The sequence below is a fragment of the Pleurodeles waltl genome, chromosome 12 (assembly GCF_031143425.1).
Source record: "Pleurodeles waltl isolate 20211129_DDA chromosome 12, aPleWal1.hap1.20221129, whole genome shotgun sequence".
In the NCBI taxonomy this organism is placed as follows: Eukaryota; Metazoa; Chordata; class Amphibia; order Caudata; family Salamandridae; genus Pleurodeles; species Pleurodeles waltl.
In genome coordinates, this window is record NC_090451.1 from 130299513 (window position 1) to 130321196 (window position 21684).

Below are 21684 nucleotides of genomic sequence, written 5' to 3' on the forward strand. Positions count from 1 at the left end.
ACACTGTGACAAAAGGTGAACTATTTGCTTTTTCTTGCCAGAAAGTTTGGTACACCTTGCAGCCTAATTCAATTTTCACAGCCTTCACAGACGAGTTACTATATTAACTAAGGTGTCCGCGGTGATTTGATGTGTTTATTTAGAGATGTGACATGAAACAGATGAAAAATACATAACAATAACATTTTATTTGTTTAGAAAAATGAAGGTCGTCCCTGGGTGGGCTTGAACCACCAACCTTTCGGTTAACAGCCGAACGCGCTAACCGATTGCGCCACAGAGACAACTTTCAAACCTAGCTGAGAGCATTTTTTTTAATTGGCTATAGACCGGAACCAACGTGTCTACTGTTCTGTATGAAAGGGGACATTTCTGAATTGACCATAGCGGCGAGCTTATACTTATAAATTCCCAAGGCTTGCATTTCGGTTAATTCCCATCACTTACGCGCTGCAGCTCTAAAGGCGTACCGGCTTCCTGCAATGAATTCACATTAGACGTACAAACGCGAACCTTAAAACGAAAGCCCTGTTACGAGAAGCAGACCTCAGCTTAAGTAAACTCGTATTGCAAAATCTCTGCTCAGGTGCGCTTAGACCCGCTAAATTTTATGACAAGACCGGAGGCTCCTATTATGCTTTCTTTTCCTGCTTTATTTCAAACAGCAGCCAAGAAGAAAAGCACGAATCCCAGGGGATTGCAAACAAGCAACCAATGGGATAACAGAAACTAAGATCATCAACCAATCAATGCAGAGCATCACATAAGGTATACCTATCCTGACTGCAGGCAGCCCTCTTTTCTTGCTGCTCGCAGTCAAGATAAGTATACCCTTCATTGCTCCTTATATCACCTGTTATTTCCTTGTATTTATATTATATTATATGTTCATTTATTATCGTGTTAAAACTCTTGTTGTATCGTTTCTTGTGAATATTTGTAATACTTGGTAGTTTGACACTTCAACACGTCTTTTTTCTCGAATTCCGTTTGTCAGAGGCGCATCGCCACGAACGTTCTATCCTGAACGCAGCTGACGGACCTCTACTCTGACAGCTGGCTTCAGTCCAACACATTCCTTTCACCACAGAGCCTCGCTGGGTGAAAGCTTTGACAGCTCTATTGATTTTTTCTGCCGCTTCACTGACATTCTTTTCAGGTTCTAAAACAGGAGTTAAAAGCTTGAAGGCTTTATTGATTTTTCAATTAGCCTCTCTTCTGAAGAATGCTTTAAAAGCTTGAAGGCTTTTATTGATTTTGCAATTAGCCTCGCTTGTATAAACAAAAGCAGCTGAGACTGTTCACGGAGAGCAGGCAGTAATTCTTCTCAAGAGTTCCTGGCATATTTGTTCGGTGAGTCACAGGTCATTAACCTGAAAGCTTGTGTTTTCAAATTTAACCCTTTTAAACACCGTTTTTTTTTTTTTTTTTTTTTTTCTCTCTTTGTCATAGCTATGGATTTTTCAGACTACTTTAATTCTAATGAAGACTCTCAAGAAGACTTCTCCTAGAATTTAAATAGCTTCATTCAATCCTCTGTCAAGAAAGCAGTTTCTGCTTCTATGGACAAAATTTCTAAACAAATTCAGTCCACTATGTCCTCATGTCTATCTCAATCGCAAATGGCCCATTCTGCGGGGGAAAGCAGAAAGCGCAAAGCCCCGGAGGCTTCTCAAAGTCAGTCTAATGACTCGTCTGCGCTTATGGTTGGTGAGTCAAACTCACACGGGATAGAGGACGAAGTCCCTCAAAGGCCTCCCAGTTTGGAGGGGAATAAAAATTTGGGTCAAAAATGTAAAAGTAAGTCAAAAAATGTCCCCAAGACCCAAAAAATTGTGATTGAGGATATTAAAGATACCGATGACGATGCTGACTCTATTGTCTCCTCGTCAGACATTGAGGACGATAATTACTCTAATTTTTGGATCGGACCTCTTCCTAAAAAATCAAAATTAGCTTCATCTAGCCAATCCCATCCCCCCCTCTTAGATTCTGACGGCAACCCCATGTTTGATCCTGGACTAATCCACCATCCTAATTCGACAGAATGGGTTCCCTCCGATCATGTAGCAAAATATATTTTAGCTAAATTGCGACTTCCTCTAGACAAACAAGTTCGTTCAAGACTACGAGCTGAATGTCCCAGACCTTCCCTCCCACTACACATTACCGATACCCCTGCCATAGACCCGTCCCTCCTAACATTCTTCTCCAACTTTGGCAAGGACCCACGCAAAGGGGTGGACAGAGCATGGGCTCTATGTCAAGATAAAGTACTGGATCTGGTCGGGCCGTTATCCCGCATTTTTGATCTAGCTGAATCAGCTAGAGCCAATGATGAGTCTATCGACCCAGAAGAACTCTCTCTCTGGACTCAGAGAGCTTTTTGCTTGCTGGGTAATGCCAACTCAGCCATGACGCATGAACGCCGTAAAGGTCTGCTGCTTAAGCTTGACCCTAAACTTGTAAACTTGGCGACTAAAGATCCAGGAGCCAAAGCCGATGGCTTACTGTTCGGGGACAATTTCATAAAGGAACTAAGCAAATATGTTACCACTTTTGCTTCAATTAACAAAGCCCAACAATCACTTAAAAAGGTTTTTAATTCTCGGGTTTTTGTCAGGGCCGGTAGAGGTAGAAGCCGCTCCACCGGCCGCCCTTCCAGAAACCAAGGCTTCAGAGGTTCATTTGCTTACCAGCAACAACAGCAACAAGACTTTCGTCCCCAGTTCTACCCCCAGCGCTCCAGAGGATACAGAGGGAGGAACCAACGCAGATCCTACAACAATTCAGGTAAACCTTCCTTCTGGCCATCCTTCTGTAGGGGGTCGTCTAAAATTGTTTCTCCACAAATGGATAGAGATTACCTCAGATCCCTGGGTACTCAACACAATCAAAGGTTATTTAATAGAATTTTACGAGAGTCCCTATCAAAACTTTCCGCTGCCCCCTCTCAAATTTTCAAAAGAAATGTCAGACCTAATCTCTGCAGAAATACAAGAGCTTCTTCAAAAACAATCTATTCAACCGGCATTTCCCCTTCCTTCAGGCTTCATAAGCCCACTGTTTTTAGTAATAAGAAAAAACAAGAAAATCAGACCAGTCATCAATCTCAGACAACTCAATCACTTTGTTGTATACAGACACTTCAAGATGGAAACCATTCTCCAGCTCCGAGATTCCCTACTTCTCAACGACTGGATGGTCCGTCTAGATCTCCAAGACGCATACCTAACAGTTCCAGTTCACTACTCTCACAGAAAGTTCCTTCAATTTCAATGGAATCTCAATACCTATCAATTTACTTGTCTTCCCTTCGGTCTCTCTTCAGCTCCTTGGTGTTTCACAAAGCTAATGAAACCTATAGTAGCTCTTCTTCGATCTCAAGGTTTCAGATTAATAATATACTTAGACGATATTCTTCTAATGCATCAAGACATTTCTATTCTGAAGTCCCAACTCGCTTACACCATCTCCCTTCTTTCAGACCTAGGCTTTCTAGTAAACCAGCAGAAGTCAATATTTACCCCTTCACAAAAGATGGAATTCTTAGGATTCCTGATCAATTCCCCTCAAGGTCTCCTTCAACTCCCGATCTCAAAAATAAAACACATCAAATCCGAGATAACCCTATCTTTACAGCAGACTTCTCTCTCCCTCAGGTCTCTTGCAAGAATTGTAGGTCTTCTTTCTTCTTCAATTCAAGCAATCTTTCCAGGCCCTCTTCACTATCGGGCTCTTCAGAGATTAAAAATTCGTCATCTTCGCAAAGGTCTTGCTTATTCAGATTTCATCCCCCTCGATCTCGAATCCCGTACAGAACTCCAATGGTGGCTGGATCACCTCGAAGCCTGGAACGGCAGGACCATCTTTGCCTCAGTCCCAGATCTTGTGTTAGAATCCGATGCAAGCCTAACAGGTTGGGGCGCAAGGTGTGGTCACATATCGACTGGAGGCACATGGTCTCGACAGGAGTCTTCATTGCACATCAATTATTTAGAGATGCTTGCAGGCTCCTTTGCAATAAGGACTTTCACCAAAAACAAAGTCTCTTGTTCCGTACTCCTTCGTATGGACAATCTTACAGCGGTAAGATATATAAATCACCTTGGCGGTACCAAATCCAAACCACTAGCAGAACTGGCAAAAAGTTTTTGGGATTTCTGCCTTCACAGAAAAATTTCAGTTCAAGCGGAATACTTACCAGGTTCTCTCAACTCAGTCGCAGATTGGTTTTCTCGTCATCTTTCAGACTACAGCGACTGGAAACTTCACTCTTCAGTCTTCAACTCTATCCATCACAAGTGGGGTCCCTTTCACACAGACCTGTTTGCATCCCGTCTGAACACTCAGCTACCTCGTTTCTTCAGCTGGAGACCAGACCCTCATGCGTTAGCGACCGATGCCTTTCTCCAACAGTGGCATTCCGCAACGCACTATGCATTCCCTCCGTTCATAATGATAAACAGAGTCCTCAATCATCTCCGACGACAAAAAGCCACTATAGTCTTAATAGTTCCGTTCTGGCAAGCTCAAGTATGGTTTCCCACTCTCCTGGAGTTAGCCGTCGACTTTCCCGTCCTGCTATCCTCCTTTCCCTCACTACTTCTCAATCCTCAAGGTCTTCCCCACGATCTCATTGTCAACAAAACCCTGTTTCTATCCGCTTGGAAAGTCTCAGGTCTTCATCGTCTTATCCAGGAATTTCACTCGAAGCTTCAGCTTATATCAACAGCTCCTGGGCTCCCGGCACTTCCAAAGCATACAAGTCAGCGTGGTCTATCTGGTCTAGCTGGTGTTTGGGAAAATCATGCGATCCCTTTTCAACAGATCTAACTTTAATAGCTAACTTCCTGGCCTCTCAGGCTAGCGCAGGCAAATCTTACAGAACCATTAATCTTTATAGATCAGCATTGTCGCTACATCTTCCTCTTATAAACGGAAAACCAGTAGGAGAACATCCTATGATTTGTCGTTTATTAAGAGGAGTGAAATTTTCCAATCCACCAATTCCCAAATACTCCACCATATGGGACGTCAACCTAGTCCTTCAAATGTTTATCTCTTGGCAAGATAATGAATCCTTATCTCTGAAAATGCTTTCAGCCAAATTAACAATGTTACTGTGTCTTGTCTCTATAAAACGTTTGTCAGATGTAAGAGCCTTAGATATCTCGGCTCGTCAATTCACTCCGTCTGGTATTCTATTCAATGTGTCCGGTCGTACTAAAACCAATATTACCTCTGTGTTTTATCCCTTTTTTCCAAATCAACCAAAACTCTGTGTAGGAAACTGTTTAAAAGTTTATGAACAAAAAACGGCCAATCTTAGAACATCTTCTGCTTCCCAACTTTTAATCTCCTTTAGGAAACCTTATAAACCGGTTTCTTCTCCTACCTTGGCTCGTTAGGTCAAATGGGTAATGTCACTAGCGGGCATTGATACTTCAAAATTTGGCGCCCATTCTGCTAGAGGTGCCATGGCATCAAAAGCCTTTTGGGCTGGCTCAAGATTGGAGGATATTCTAAGATCGGCAGATTGGTCTAATGATTCTACCTTTCGTACATTTTATTGTAAACCTGTTAATTCAGCAACTTCTATTGTAATTGACATGCTTTAAACAAGCATAATAGGAGCCTCCGGTCTTGTCATAAAATGTAGATTTTCCAAGTAGTTTATGATGGAAAGTCTTAATTTTATTAAAGACACGGAGGCGAGTATTATCCCACCACTTATTGTACTAATCTTGTTATCTCCCTCCCTTTCTAGCCAATACCAACGCTTCAGCATCCTCCTCAACTTAAGTCAGCGGATGCCTTTCCTTCACGAGGATCTCATTCACCACGTCTTTCACGAAGCTCGGATCTGTACACCCAGCATCTGGTTGAACCATTCATTGTTCCTAATTTGGACAGAATTCAAGACTTTTTTGCTCTAATTCTAGCAATATGTTTGATCTGTTGTATAGTACCTTTGTTTAAATCTGTTTCTTGACTGTCTCGCAAACGAAAAGAGGGCTGCCTGCAGTCAGGATAGGTATACCTTATGTGATGCTCTGCATTGATTGGTTGATGATCTTAGTTTCTGTTATCCCATTGGTTGCTTGTTTGCAATCCCCTGGGATTCGTGCTTTTCTTCTTGGCTGCTGTTTGAAATAAAGCAGGGAAAGAAAGCATAATACTCGCCTCCGTGTCTTTAATAAAATTAAGACTTTCCATCATAAACTACTTGGAAAATCTACATTATCACCGCTTATTTCACTCTTCCCTCACATGGCTCCGGTTCTTAAAGACGGAGGCGCCGCACAGACACCTAAACCCACGTCCTTTTCAACCTCATGTGGTGCAATCATCTGCCTTCTGTTCGCTGTTGAAAAGAATCGTTTGCCCCCTGGTGAGAGAAGAGGGCGGCGCAGGTGAAGTTGGCATTTATTTAAAGGTGATGCTGTTTGTATCAAACTGTTGCAGTATCTTCAGATGCTGTTCTGCTGACGGGAGCCTCCTCCGGGCTCGTTTGTTGTGGTCCGCACACGGAATCCTCGTTGGTCGCAGAACTAGAAATGTTCGTTTTCTCTTTTCTTCGATGTTGCTAATTTCTCTTTTTAATTTCTGTTCCTACGTTAGAAATATAAAATATTTGTGCAGTATGTCTGTGTTACACTGTGAATGTATTCTATTTCCCAATGTGTGAAATGAAAGAGAACATGAATTCGACCATTGCACACAGCACGCCATTTCACACTCAATAAACGGTTGCTGGGGAGACATGTGCGTGCTCCAGTTGCGCAATCGGTTAGCGCGCGGTACATATACAGCATTACTTGCAATGCTGAGGTTGTGAGTTCGAGCCTCACCTACAGCATGATTTTATTAAAAGAAGCTCAGGCACAGGGACTCTTTTTTTACTTTTATAACAGCTTATTTGTTAACAGGATGTGTCAACGCGCTATATTTTTTAGCTATGTAAACATGGTACTCCTAGCAGAGAGACAGAAAAGTGCTTTAATGCACATGAACCCAAAGTTAGGTGATTTGGATAAGAAAGAAACAAGTGAGGATGCCAAGGAATTACTTTTTCACGAAGAAACGGTAAAGTCAGTGGGCAAATATATGCAGATGTTTACAAGCTTAGATAAGGCACAGTTTAATATGAATAGAGAATTCACTAATAACTTTTTTTCTGGATGGGCTATAACGAGAGGGTAACCTTTCAGCAGGGCAAACTATATGACCCATTACACATGGTTACCAAACAAGTGGCAGTTACAGAGGTAACCAAGGAGGTTTCTATCCCCAGGGGAAGGAGGAGGAATAAATAGGTCGAGGTGAGGACAAGCATCCAGTTCAGGACAAGGTAGGAGGAACGTTAGTGATTTTACCCCTTTAAAGGTGGAAGGAAAATTAAAGTTGTTCCAAGATCACTGGGAAATATAACAAGAGATGTCTGGGTTTGGGTTTTAGAAACTGTGAAAGGATATCAAATAGATTTTACAAGTCAGCCTTACCAGATAAGAGACCTGAACAAGTTGGTACTCAATGGAAATTTGGAAGGTATTGTCAAGGAGGAAAAAGAAAAAAAGGCAAAGATAGCAACAGTGGAGGTAGGAAAAGAGAAAAAGGTTTTGTGAGTACACTTTTTCTAGTGGAGAAAAAGGAGGAAGGGTGGAGACGAGTAATACATTTAAGGAATCTAAATCAATTTGTACAGCACAGACATTTTAAGATGGACGCGATACATCTCTTACGGGACATGCTGCAAGAATAGGACAAGATGGTGAAGATGGATCTCAAGGATGCACACTTCACAATTCTAATAGATGAGGACAGTCAGAAGTATTAACAATTCAGGTGGCACAGAGTATTTTACCAGTTTCAGTGACTACTGTTTGGACTGGCTTCAGCCCCTTGGTGTTTTACAAAAATGTCAAAACCAGTAGTTGTTTTCCTGAAGGAAAGAGGTTTACGAATGATAATATATTTAGACAGCATTCCCTTGGTGGGTCAGAATTTGTAAGAATTGAAACAACATTTTGTTTTAGTTATGGATTTGTTGGAATCTTTGGGTTTCATAACAAACACTGAGAAATTAGTTTTGATACCAACTCAAAGTTTAGAGTTTCTGGGATTTGTAGTGGACACAACTCTTTGTCAGTTACAGTTACTAGAGAAAAAAGTGAATAGGGATGTGAAGCTCAGGGAGTTGGCTCAAGTGATTTGTTTATTATCTTCAATTCAGGTGCTTTTTCCAGGGTCATTACATTATCAGCCTCTACAGCGGTTGAAATCACAGGCCCTGCCCAGAGGACTATGGTATGGAGACAAAGAAGCACTCATCAAGATGCAAAGGTGGAATTGCAATGGTGGAAGGAAATATGAAGGCATGGAATGTCAGGGCTAAAACCAGAATTTGTACTCGAATCAGATGCAAGCAAGTTAGGATGGGGAGCACTTTGTTCAGAACAAGCAACAGAAGGTGTTTACAATGTATTAGAGAGGGAGAATCGCATACATTGTCTGGAAACGAAGGCAGGATTATTTGCTTTACAGAGTTTCAGGAGGCAGTTAAAAGGACATTCTGTCTTGTTGAAGATGGACAATATCTCAGCAGTGACATATATCAACAAGCTAGGAGGAAGCAGATCAAAGAAATTGTCAAATTTAACACTGGAAATGTGTGAGTTGTAATTGAGCATAAAACTATCCTGAAAGCAAAGTAATTTCCTGGTATATACAATATGAAAGCAGACTGGAATTCAAGGAATTTGCAGATGGAAACTGAGGGAGTATTTGTTTCAAAGAATGCAAGAGTTGTTGGGTCCTTTCAGAGTAGACCTTTTTGCGTCCAGGTTGACAACCCAGCTACAGAATTACATAAGTCTGAGGCTGGATCCTGGTGCAAAAGCGGTAGATGCTTTCATAGTAGATTGGACTGGAATGAGGGGATATGCTTTCCCTCCTTTTTCAATGAGTCAGAGAGTATTAGTACGTGTGAGGAGGCAGAGGCGTCAGATAGTACTTTTGACCACATTTTGGACAACTCAAGCATGGTTTCTGACAGTGTTAGAGAGTATGGTAGAGATTTGATATTTGATTCAGTCATACGAAGGACTTTTTTTAAAATTTACGAATGCTTTATTATATGAAAGTATGAAAAAAAAGAACAATAACTTACAGACAAAAATGATCAGACTTATTCCAAAAAGCAATACACGAAAATGTAATATATATACACATTTTAAGAATAAAGCATGAATATAGTACTGGCTATAAATACCGAATTATGAGCTAAAAGAAAAGAATGAACCACTTCTAGACTAGCAATTAATGTTTTTTTTTCTTTTTGTTTCAGAAAAGAAAAGAGAGGGTATAAGATAGATACAGCAAAGAGAAGTAAGAAGGAAAAAGATATAGAAAGTAGAAAAGGAGAAAGAGAGAAATGAATAGATAATACAATGAAAATACATGACCAGAACCAGTAATCATCATAAAACGTCAAATAATAAGAACAATCATTAAATAGTATCTTAAACATGTATTGAAACTATAATTTCATGGCGGCTGGAATACAAAAGTGTTATTACGAAATTGAGATGGTGGAGGACATAAATAAGTTGTAAGAGGGGACAAAATGAGTCTTTTTGAAGAAGTTGTTTTGTACATATAGCAGAGACTCTGTCTAATTGGTGATGATGACAAAGCAAGTTCCACCATCCATTAAAAGTGATCTTAGTAGCATCCTTCCAGTTTGAAGTGATATCTTGTAATGCTAGAGCAATGAGCAAATCCACAAACTGGCCCACTTTACAGGCGCCTATCCAAATAGGAGAGGAACTTCCCAAAAATATGTTGACAATGTCAAAAGGAAAATTTACATTGCATATCTGTGCAATTTTATTACAAATTGTTTGCCAAAAAGAAGCAATAGCTGGGCATTGGAAGAAAGAGTGTAGGTAGGTGCCTGGTGTATCAGAGCAGGGCCAACAAAAATCCGGAATGCTTGGGTTATACTTAGAGAGAGAGAATGGAGTTAAAAAAAGTCTATGATAAAAATCATAGGTGGCCTGTGTAGTGCTAGCATTACAGGATGTATGATGGATTTTGGACCAAATGCAATTCCATGTTTGAACAGAGAGAGAGCAATTGAGGTCCGATTCCCAAGTAAGCTCTATTTTATTTTTAACACAGCTTGGGAAGTGATAATGTAGGTATTTATATATGTGAGAGGCTTTGATAGGGGTGCAGGGAGAAAGCTGCATAGGAAGTAAAGTTGGAGCGGGGGTTGGATCTAGCAATAAGATATTTAGTTGTTGTGCCGGAAGGGTTATTAAGCTTTGATATTTTGGCATGTGGGTGGCTGATAAATGGAATTTAATTTAGAGTTCAGTAAAAGAGAGAGATAGCATATGCTCAAACAATTGGTTGACTTGTACAATACCTTTAATTACCCACTCTCTCCAGGAGAGAGTACGATTAAATAACTTGGTATTTCTATTATGCCAAATAGAGGAGTCCAGGAATGTTTGTAAGGATGATAATGGTTTAGTAAAGAGTGGATACAAAATTGAGATGGACTGCTTAAGACAAGGAGATCAGAACCCTCTAGGAGAGTATGAAAAATATGATATTGATTGAAAGGGAAAGGAAAAATAATTGCCTCCTCCAATTTATACCAAATCGATGGAGGAATTTCTTGAGGAGAATAGATATAAGGTAAAACTTATTTCGATATAAAGGAGGAATGATATTGACGAAGATTTGGAAAATTAACTCCACCTACATCCTTAGGTTTACACAATGAGGAAAGAGCTATGCGTGCTTTGCGTCCATTCCATAGAAAGTTTATCAATATGCTATTAAGCGAGTTAAATATTTGTAAAGGTATTTCGACCGGTAACAGACAGATACAAATTGATCACTGGGAGCATCATCATTTTGATGGATTCCAACCTACCCTACCAGGATAAATTCAGAGGAGACCACTTATCCGTCATGCTACAATTTTTTTTAACAAGATCTGCCAAATTAAGCTGAATAGTAGCCGGAATTGAAGGGGTGTACTTAATCCCTAGATATTTTATATGTGTGGGGGTCCATTTAAAATCAGTTTCTTCAAACATATGTTTTAAACAAAATGTATTTAAAGGAAGTACTTCGGATTTATTTAAGTTTAATTTATAGCCTGAGAGGCTAGAGTATGAATTCAGTAGTTCAATAAATACAGGTAATGATGTCTGCGGATTAGAAACATACAAGATAACATCATCAGCATAAGCAGTAAATTTGATTTGCAAATCTTTATGCACAAACCCAGTAAACAAATTAGATTGCTTCAAGGAATATAAGAAAGGTTCCAAAGATAAAATGAATAGCAAGGGGGATAATGGACACCCTTGCCTAGTACCTCGATAAAGGGAAAAATAGGAACATTGAACTCCATTTAAAAAGATAGGTGTGGATGGGGAAGAATATAATATATTAATATATTTTAAAATTACAAGTCCAAAACCGTGCCATTTTAGGACTTGCATCATAAAAGCCAATTAATACGATAGAAAGCTTTTTCTGCATCCAAAGTAATGGCAGCCATTGGAATAGTACTTGTAGAAGCAAGATGTAAAATATTTAGTAAGGCTCTGGAGTTATCAGTAATAGATCTGCCTTTAACAAAGACAGTTTGTTCAAAACCAATTAAATCCTGTATAATCTGATTTACCCGAAGAGCTAATATCTTAGCAAATATCTTACAGTCTAAATTAATGAGATAAATTGGCCGATAATTAGCACACAGAGAAAGGTCCTTTTCTTTTTTAGGGATGAGGCAAAGCATTGCTTGAGAAAACGTACCTTGAGCGCTATCATTCTGACTACATTGATTATAAAGACAATGCAAATGCAGCAGAAGAATGTGTGAAAAACAAAGGTAAAATTCAGCTGTAAAGCCATCCGGGGCAAGAGCTTTATCTTTTGGTACTTTTGCTAAAGCGGTCTTAATATCCTGCACAGATATTTCTTTATCTAGGCAAGGTAGGTCTTGAGGCTGACTTGGTCGAGATGGGAGAGATTTAAAAAAGGATTCAAGATCTGCCTCAGAGGGGGTTGATTCAGGCGTATTTTCAAATCAGAAAAACATTGCAAAATATCCTCATTTCCAAAATGATTATTCCCCTTGTCATCTATGATATGTGAAATCTTGGATTTTTGGGATTTAACTTTAAGATAATTTGCAAGCATCTTTCCAGCTTTATTACGCCCACCATAAAATTTAGAATTAATTTTTAAAAGCGTGCCTGAGGCTTATTCAGTGGACTTCTTATTAAAATCCAGTTTGGATTGAATAGGGAGTTTCAGAGTATCATTATCATTTGATGTAAAGTATTTAAGCTCCTGAGTTTTAATAGATGATAAGAGAAGAGCCGACTCTGTGAGAAACTTTTTCTTCTTTGTAGCCACCTAGTCAATAATGAAGCCTCTGGCCCAGGCTTTGAAAGCCTCCCAGACAATATGGAATTGCAAAGGACGCGTCAGATTGAGATCAAAATATTCCTTAAGAAATACTTCAAATTTATCTACAAACACCTCATCCTTCGGCAAATATTTATTAAATTGCCATCTCCTTGACCTACAAGATTCAGTTGTTATATCAATATCTATAAACATAGGTGCATGATCCGATATTAGTATAGCACCTGTTTCAGCGTGCACTAGACAACTTAGCAAGTGAGGTGTCAAAAAAATATAATCAATTCTAGATTTTGAATTGTGCATGGAAAATGAAAGGTGAATTCTAAACTATCTGGATTGTATATCCCCCAAGCATTTCAAGCCTCTGGAATGAATGGCATTCTTGAATGTTTTTTGCATTTTATTAGGGATATATCTGGAAAGGGAGTGCCTGTCCATAAAGGGGTCTATAACTTGATTACAATCTCCGCCCAATATAAGATTATCATTCTGACAGGAACGTAAAACCCGCAAAATATTTTCCCAAAATTTAGATCAATACCTGTAGGGCCATAAATGTTGAGTAAGGTGTATGGGACATTATTGATAGTGAGGTGAAGAAGAAGCCACGTCCCTTCATCATCTCTCTCCTCTCGCTCTTTCTGTATGGAAAGTGATTTTTGAAATAAAATAAGAACCCCATTTTTATTATGGAGCTCCGGAGAACAAAAAATATGACCAACCCACTGCCGCCTCAAAGAATTCATATCCTTATCAGAGATATGGGTTTCTTGTAACATGGCAGCCTTGCAATTTAACTTGGAAAGGACAAGAAAAGGACTATCTGCTCCCTAATCGGATTGCGTAAACCTTTCACATTCCAAGAAACAACACGCATGACTTTAACCATTTTGTAGAACAACAAAATAATATATCTGTAGCAACATTATCAATATAAAATAATTTATATAACAGTAAATTAGAACCCACTGGATCTTATGATACCAAAAGGTATGTAGAATGAACAACCACATCTCAGTCGAATAAGAAAGAAGGAAGGAAGAAAAGGGAAAAGAAAGGAGAAAAATAGAGCAAAAGGTGATAAAAACAGAGTAGATGGCAAGGAGCCAAACGGCTTGAGCCATAGTAAGACAAAGTAGAAACAATACAATGACAATAAAGTGGGAGAGTGGGGAAGCACGGAAAAAGCTAAGATGGTCCACAACCGGAACTACACAGAGAAGAAACAGAAGGCCACGAAGACATTATTATCAGAAGAAATAAATAATACGGCAAAAATATGAACAATAATGAATTATACAAAACACTTACCGACAACTGAGAACAAATGAAGACAAAGGGTCTGGAACATGACACAGGAAAGGGAGACATATCGGATTTAGGGAAACAAATGAAGCGTGATGTATCTGTAAAAAGAATAAAAATAATAAATAAAAAATAAATACAAATAAAAGTGATCAGTAACGTAGGACAATATATCAGCAAAGAACTTCTTAAGAACTAACAATGAGTAATGAAGATTTGCCACATTCTATTTCTTCACCCTTGCATTGGCTAATAAACTTTTTCAGATCAGCAGGAGAGGCAAATGAAAAAGTATGTTCTTTGTATGTTACTTTAAAGAAGCAAGGATGAACCAGTCCATAGCGAGCGTTTAGTGATCTCAACCCTGGACGCAGTGAAAGAAACTCTTTGCGACGAGCAGCCGTAGCACGTGCCACATCCTGTGAGACGAAAATCCTGTGACCAGACCACAACATCTGTTTTCTTTGCTTGGGTGCTTCCAAAACCATGAGTGACTCAGTATCCTCCAAAAAAAAGAACAATTATGCCTCTTGGTCGATCAGGTGATGAGGCACCGGAAGATCTGGGCCCCACACGATGTGCGCGTTGTATATTAAGAGCAGTACCATCTTTGAGCCCAATTATTTTTGGAATATTAGTTTTCAGGAAAGAGATTATGTCATTGCCTTCCGCCTCCTCAGGAATGTCATAAATTCTAAGGTTGTTACGTCGGTTACGATTTTCCAAGTCCTCAGTTTGTTGCTTCAGAAGCGAAATTCCTTTAGAGATGCCATCAATCTTAGTAACCTCATCCTGCATATTACTGATCCTTTGCTCAGCCTCTGAGACCCTGGATTGCAGACTTGACCACTTTTCTTCAATCCTTTGAAGGGTAGCATTAGTTTCCATCACAAAGGGCTTCAAGTGTTTTATTTCGTCCATAAGGTCTTCCAGGGTCAGAGGCAAAGGAGATTTTGTCGGAGAGGAAGTATCCTTCTTTTGTCGTTTAGAGGTATTATTATAGTCCTTCCATGACGAGGACATGGCTCCAGAAACCACTGCAACCATTAGAGAAGAAGAGGAGGGACGCTCCATAGAAAATAAGTATGCAGAGAATAAACTCAGAGCTAATAGATAATAATACAATTATCTTAAATGCAGTACTGCAGTCTGAAAAACCTGCAGTACATAAAATCTCTTGACCAGCAAAATTATTAATGACACATATAGCTCCTGAGGCTGTAGATGCTGACCATATCCCAATTGTAGAGGAAAGTGGCTGGATAAGAGTAATCCAATTTTAAAGAAGAAAAAATTAGCTTCATAGAGTACCTGCGTCCTACAACATTAAAGTATGCAGGCATTTTCCTCTTATTTTTTTTCCTAAAAAAAATAATAAATCAAAATGGCGGCCACCAAAGCTGAGGAGGGGCCAAAAAAGCCAAAAAACACTAATAACACGCTCCAAAATTATTCCAGCGGTAAAATACCTGTTGCCCTCATGTTCCCATCTCTGTGCCTCTAATTATCTCTGTGCATAGTCCCCAAATGCCGCCAAACGAAGCTAAAACGTCTCCATGACGACGCAGAGCTTCAAAGGAGAGCTGCCATCTTGGGGGCGTCTCAGCCACACCCCCATACGAAGGACTTTTGAGGTGAGTAGAACAAGAAGTTCGTCCTTTAGTGCTAGCGGGTTTGCTCAACCTTCTAGTAAGGAAAGTATAAGGAATTCAGGAAGATTCTCAGGGCTTTAAGGATCAGCTGCAGAGTTGCTTGATGAATCCTATGCACCAGATACTAGAAAGAGATACAGAGGGGCATGGGCAGTATGGTTACTTGGTGTGTGGAAAGGGATTTGGATCCTGTATAGGCAGATGAAATAGAAGTGACTAATTTTTTGACATGTTTATTTGAAAATGGTTTATCTTACAGGACTGTTAATTGTTATAGATCAGTAGTGGTGGCAGGACATTTGTTGATTGAAGAAATATCTATTGGTAGAAGTCCTTTAGTGTGCAGTGATGAAAGGGATAGGCTGAGAAGACCTCCAAAAGCGAAATATTAGTCATTATGGGATGTTGACGTAGTGCTCAAACTTTTTGAGACTTGGCCAAGTAATAAATACTTAGGTATGCAGGAACTGACTTGAAAATCTAGCAGTATCTAGTTGATTTGTCCAACTGGTTGGGTTAATATTTGAAATTTGGAGGAGTAATTTTTGATCCCAGCTTTGACAACATTCCGTAGTTGTGTGAGGTGCATAAAGGAGTATCAGTGTAGAATGTTAGAAGAAAGGTGTGGTGGAGAAGATCAGTTGTTAATTTCTCATTTTAAACCATATAAAGGTGTTTCAAAGGCCACAAATGGAAGATGGATAAAATCAGTGATGGGAGAAGGGTGTAGATTTGTCTATATTTACAGCACATTCAGTTATAGGAGCTATGGTGAGGAAGGTGTTTATGTCAGGGGGTGTAATGGAAGATGTATTAAAAGCGCAGATTGGTCTGATGCAAACACTTTTCAAGGATTTTATTTTAAAGCTGTAGAATATGTTTCAAAGTTATATCTTGAGAAACTTTGAACAATAATAATGCTAGCCTCCTGTCTTGACATAACATTACGATTCTTATACGTTCACTGAATAAAGAATCATGACTTTATTGAAGACAAGGGCGGCTAGCATTACCTCGCCCACCCTTCCCCTTGAGTGAACGTTTTTCTGGTGGGTAGGGAATACAAATGGGCATTAGTATATTTTGTGAGGTTATTGATTTTGAAGTTTATGTTGCTTAGAGTTTATGTTGGTTAAAGATAGAAGTAGACATGGATACATGTTTTCTTGATTTTCTCTTCACCTAATTAAGGTGAATTAAGAATATCATGAGAAAGAATAATGTCTGACAAGTTTTTCTTTTCCTGAAGAATCAAACAAAAAGGAGGAAGATGGAGGACAAGGAGTATTTATGGCACTAAAAATTCTAATTCATTGTGAGGTCTATAGGTTTTAAGAAGGAAGATTTTAAAGGTGCTGCTAAGAAGGAGTGAATAAAAGGTTTATGCTTAATGCTAGCCTCCTTAGTCTTTAATAAAATTGTGATTCTTTTGTTCAGTGAACTGTAAGAGTTATCATTCCCCTTATTACCTCTCTCTGTTTTATCCATTGATGCAGGTAGTATTTCAAATACGTGTGTCCCTCACTATTGAACAGCAATGGTATTTATTTGGGTGTGCCAAAAAATAATGAAATTAAGTTGTGGCTGTTTCTGTTTTACATAAAACTGTTGAGTGTACAGATGTCATTGACTTTAAAACATTCTGTTGACATCTATTCCTGACTTATCTGATTGAGTACCTTTTGCTTTATGGCCTGAGCAATCAAACAATGTTGGATGCGTACTGTTGGGAGAACCAGTGACTGTTAAGGCAAATCCACTAAAGATAAGGTAAATCACTGAACATAAGGAAAGAACCCCACATTCCCCAATACCCATTATTCCCAGAAGCACACCTGGAAATTAGATCTGTTGTTAGTGCTTTGCTAAAACAAAGAGTAATAGTGCCTATTAAAAATAAGTGTAAAACTCCCATTTCACTTACTAAAAAGTCTGGTAAAAACGCATACTTATTTGTGTAAAATCTCCAGGCTATCAGTGATGTTGTGACACCTAGCTTTACTGTTGTTCCTTACCTGCAACCATACTGTCTTGTATTAGAGCTACTGACAAATGGTTTACGGTTGTAGATATTTGTTCTGCCTTTTTTCTATTCCTATACACCCAGAAAGCCAGTATCTCTTCACATTCTCAGAGGGCCAGTTAACTTGATGTTGATTCCTCCAGTGATTTATTGAGTCACCATCTATCTTCTTACAAACACTCAAGAAATATCTGGACACCCTTGTCTTCTTGGGAGGAGTTCCCTTAATTCAATATGGAGATTATTTGTTGGTGGCATTTGCCTCCTTGGACCAATGCAAGGTGGATTCCCTATATCCCTGAATTGAACCAGCTAAGAAAGGGGACAAAGTTTCCAGAGAGAAATTACAGTACTGTTTTTCCTGTGCTCACTAGCTACATCATGATATCTCTGTGAGAAAGAGGCATCTGTCAGCTGACCACATTGTAACAATCCTAGACCAGTAACCATCTCTCAGACACACTCTATTAGGAATGGTACATTATATTGGGCACAGATATTGGGATATGTGACTACTGTTTAGTCCATCCAAGATTATTAAATGAAAGATAGCCCTGACCCTTTGTAAGGGAACTAAGGAAGCAGAACAAGCCTTTGTGTTTTTGAAGCAAATGCTTTTACCCACTATTTCATTAATTCTGCCAAAATATAATTAACTGTTCACTTTGAGCTGTCATTAAATATATGGATTTGTGTCAGGGGTTTTAGTACATGATCACAGAGAAACCTGTTGGATTAAAAAACACTGTTCTCAATGCCATGGTGACAGGACCTCCACCTCATTTCGTAGGTGTCACCTCTGCCCCCCATCTTGCAGGAGCTTCTGAAAACATTGCCCTAGGTTCCACTCCCATAGTCGCTGTACCCCATGCCATAACTGGCCTTTATATCATTGATAAAACCCAGCATTTTCCATGGCTAGATTATCCCAGCACAGAATTATTTTGCTGTCCACTTCACACATTACCTTAGTTTGTAGTCTGTCTTAAAACCCGCCTCATTGCTGCCCACTGACTAGAACGTTCAGCTACAGGACTGCATCATCATAACCACCCATCTGAATATGTACCATATTGATCTCTCTTGCACCAATGCCTAATTAGGGTCTTGTCTATTATGTTGATGGTTCATGTTGTTGCAAAAAGCCAACTTCGACCTCTAGTACACTTCCCTCATGCTTGTTCCTCATACCCATGCTTGTATTGTTACTACTCAAAAGGTTGATATTATATTTATTTGCTCAAACTATGCTTTTGGAGTAGACTGTGATCTTTGGCTTCTCTGGATTGAACTGGGTTTCCTCACATCAGCCAGAACCTCAATTACAAATGGTACCTATATTAAAGTTTTGCTTTATGCTCTCTGCTACAATTGAAACTCAAAATTATAAAATGTGCTGCACACAAGTCCCAACAAGGTGAGGTTTCTGAGAGACACACTTTTGTGGATTAAAATGCCAAAAAGGCTGCTTTGTCACCAAGATCTGTGAGTCACTCTATATTTGTCTCTGTCTGAGTTTCTTATGCTAACCCTAAAAGATTTGTATAAATTACAGGAATGTGCATCTAAGGCAGAGAAACAAGTGTAAGTGAAACTGAACTGTAAAATATATTCTGATGGAGTGTGTAGGGCCAGTACTGAGAGAGGCTTTGCCCCAAAATATCTCCCCCCCTTCCTCACCTAACTGTACCACATTTGCACTCTTATTGGCAGAGATAGCCTCAGTTACCTGCGGATATATTACATTCTTCATTCTGTTGTCACTCCTGTGTCACCTGTCAAGCCCACAATATTGGGAGGGCAACCATCACCACATCTTTGCCATCTCACCGTCATGGGGCCCTTTCATCCACATCCAGATTGGCTTTATACAAATATCTAAATGTTGTTCCCAATCATACGTCCCGATTCTAGCCTTGATTTTTTGTCTGGATGGATCAAAGCCTATCCTTGCTCCCATGCTGATGTAATTACAGTTGTGAAAAGGTTGGGTCTGGATTTCATTACTAGATTTGGGGTCCCTCTTCTGTAGGAGTGACAAGAGCACTAATTGTGTGTTTACAGCAGTGCAGATATTATGCAAGCCTTTTAGGACATAAAAGAAAACTATAACTGTGCTTATCACCCTTGGCCTTCAGGAAAAGTACAGCATTTCACTTCCACTTAGAAATAAAAAATAGCTAACATTCATGCTAAGACACTTTTCAAGGGGATCACCACTCTATCCTTGACTCTCTGGTCAGTCAGATTCAATCCCTAGCCAAAGAAATAAGTCAAAAGCATACAAGATTGTCATGGGTTAAACCATGCTGGTTTTATCAAATTCATTTGTATCCCCATCATTCTTTGATTTGAACTTGAATGATAATACACTTCAATACTGCAAACAACATATTCACTATCTCTATATATTTTCCATTCTCAAGAAAAAGCTGCCTTACTAGTTCGTCCAACTACATCCCATCACAACCCGTAACCAGGCCGTTGGTCCACTAGTGAGTCCACCAACAGAACTCTGCTTCCCAGCCCTATTGAAATGGTCCATCCCAAGTCCTGCTTACCATGAACACTGATGAAACGTGCCATGGAATACCAGACTAAGTGCATGTCAGCCATCGCAAGAGGACCACTGAACCAAAAAGCTCAAGCCCTGAAGCTGCCTCTGTGCCCGTGAGCCAAAACTCTACTATGTATTCTGCTCTTGCAACTAAACATACCTTGTCAGCTGAGGAAATAACTTTAGCTGCCACATTTCCTGAACCTAGCCACTAGCAGAAGATAGTCCCTCTTCCTTTCCATGGATCCAATCTCCTGATGGGGTAGTTGGACATCTCCCAAGTCCTTGATCCATCAATCGGCCTGGTTGGCCTTTTGTTGTCTGGCTCATAGTGATGTTCTATTTAGAGAGATCAGGCCCAGATGAAGGAAAAATGCGACTATATATATCCCCTTGATGGACTACCATAGAATAATTTGTGAAAATAAACATGGCAGCAACTATGTGGGCGAGAACAATTGTGAGGTGTTTCTTAATGTTTGACTTGACTGTGATGAGGGTGTGTGCATGAAATGTATATAATTTACTATCATTTAATTACTCAGAATGTCTGTAGAACTAAGCAAAATTGCAGTAAACAACAGTCTCTTGCATTCTGCACTACAATGTTGTTGCAAGTGGCAGTGTAATTACATAATGTGGAGTAATGGTGCAATTTCGAGCATTTTTGTTGTTAGCTTAACACAATATTCCTGAAAATACATGAGTTATGGCAGTGTAATTTACATTTTGCCTGGGCCCAATCCTGAACTTGATTCTTATCATTTTGAACCTCCTTTTCATAACTCTCCCAATCACTAATGCAACCTGGTAATTACATTGTCTGTGACAACCAAACCTATTCCTGGCTACCCAAGGACTGGTTCAGATCATGTTATCCTGCTTCCATCATCCAGTCATAGGGAATGCTCCTGCTAGTTACCTGGAAAAGGCTGTCCAGATAAAAATCTGAGGCTGCATGTTTCTTTGCTATCCTGTTTCCAATGTATTTAATAGGAAACATGAATATGGCCACAAATCTGTTAAAGTAAAACACAGTTTCAATAATTTAGATCCGGGCTCTACCTCTTGACAGCTATGACACAGAGCAGACAAGCTAAATTTAGGAAAATGTGTAAGATATTTAGCAGTAACAAACAGTTAAAGAGATAAAACTCAACACAGTAAAAATCTCACAACCAATTTACAAAACTAGAGAAATATTTCATGTGTTAAATGACATAAAATGACAAAAATCCCCCAAAAAAAGCAGAGATGATTTATTAAAGATTGAAGGCAGAAAGAACTAAGAAACAGTAATCACTGTTCGTGGTTGACTGGGACCTTAGCGCGATTTCAGGTTGACCTCGATGGAGTGTAGGTGAAAGATTTTGCCTTCTGACTTAGGGCCTTAATACCAATTTGGTGGCCTTAAGACCAACAAACTTGCGGTGGAAGTGACACTGCCACACTCCTGGCAGTCTGACCATCAGATTACAACCCTGGTGGTCAGACAGCCAGGGGACCGCTGCCACCACCAGGTTCACAAATCTCGACAAGGTGGCGCCGGTTGAAGTTGTGGTCAGCCACAATGGGGCTCATGGCAGCACCGCCATGGTGATCACCAGTCCACTTTCCGGTTTCACTGCCATGGAAAGGCTGGTGGAAAACTAGTGCTGGGGCTAGAGGAGAGCCCCTGTACTGCC

At 39.6% G+C, this 21684-nt stretch overlaps 1 protein-coding gene and 1 non-coding gene across 2 annotated transcripts; one reads left to right on the forward strand and one right to left on the reverse strand.

The window, feature by feature from the left end:
- Positions 1-210: 210 nt before the first annotated feature.
- On the reverse strand, positions 211-284 carry TRNAN-GUU (transfer RNA asparagine (anticodon GUU)). The gene has a single exon. It is a non-coding gene; the product is annotated as a tRNA-Asn (tRNA).
- A 399-nt stretch (positions 285-683) lies between these two features.
- LOC138268207 (uncharacterized) lies at positions 684-6156 on the forward strand. The gene is made up of 2 exons (XM_069217647.1): positions 684-2793; positions 5771-6156. The coding sequence occupies exons 1-2, from the start codon at positions 1563-1565 to the stop codon at positions 5803-5805; spliced, it is 1266 nt and encodes a 421-aa protein (XP_069073748.1). The 5' UTR covers positions 684-1562; the 3' UTR covers positions 5806-6156.
- The last annotated feature ends 15528 nt before the right edge of the window (positions 6157-21684 follow it).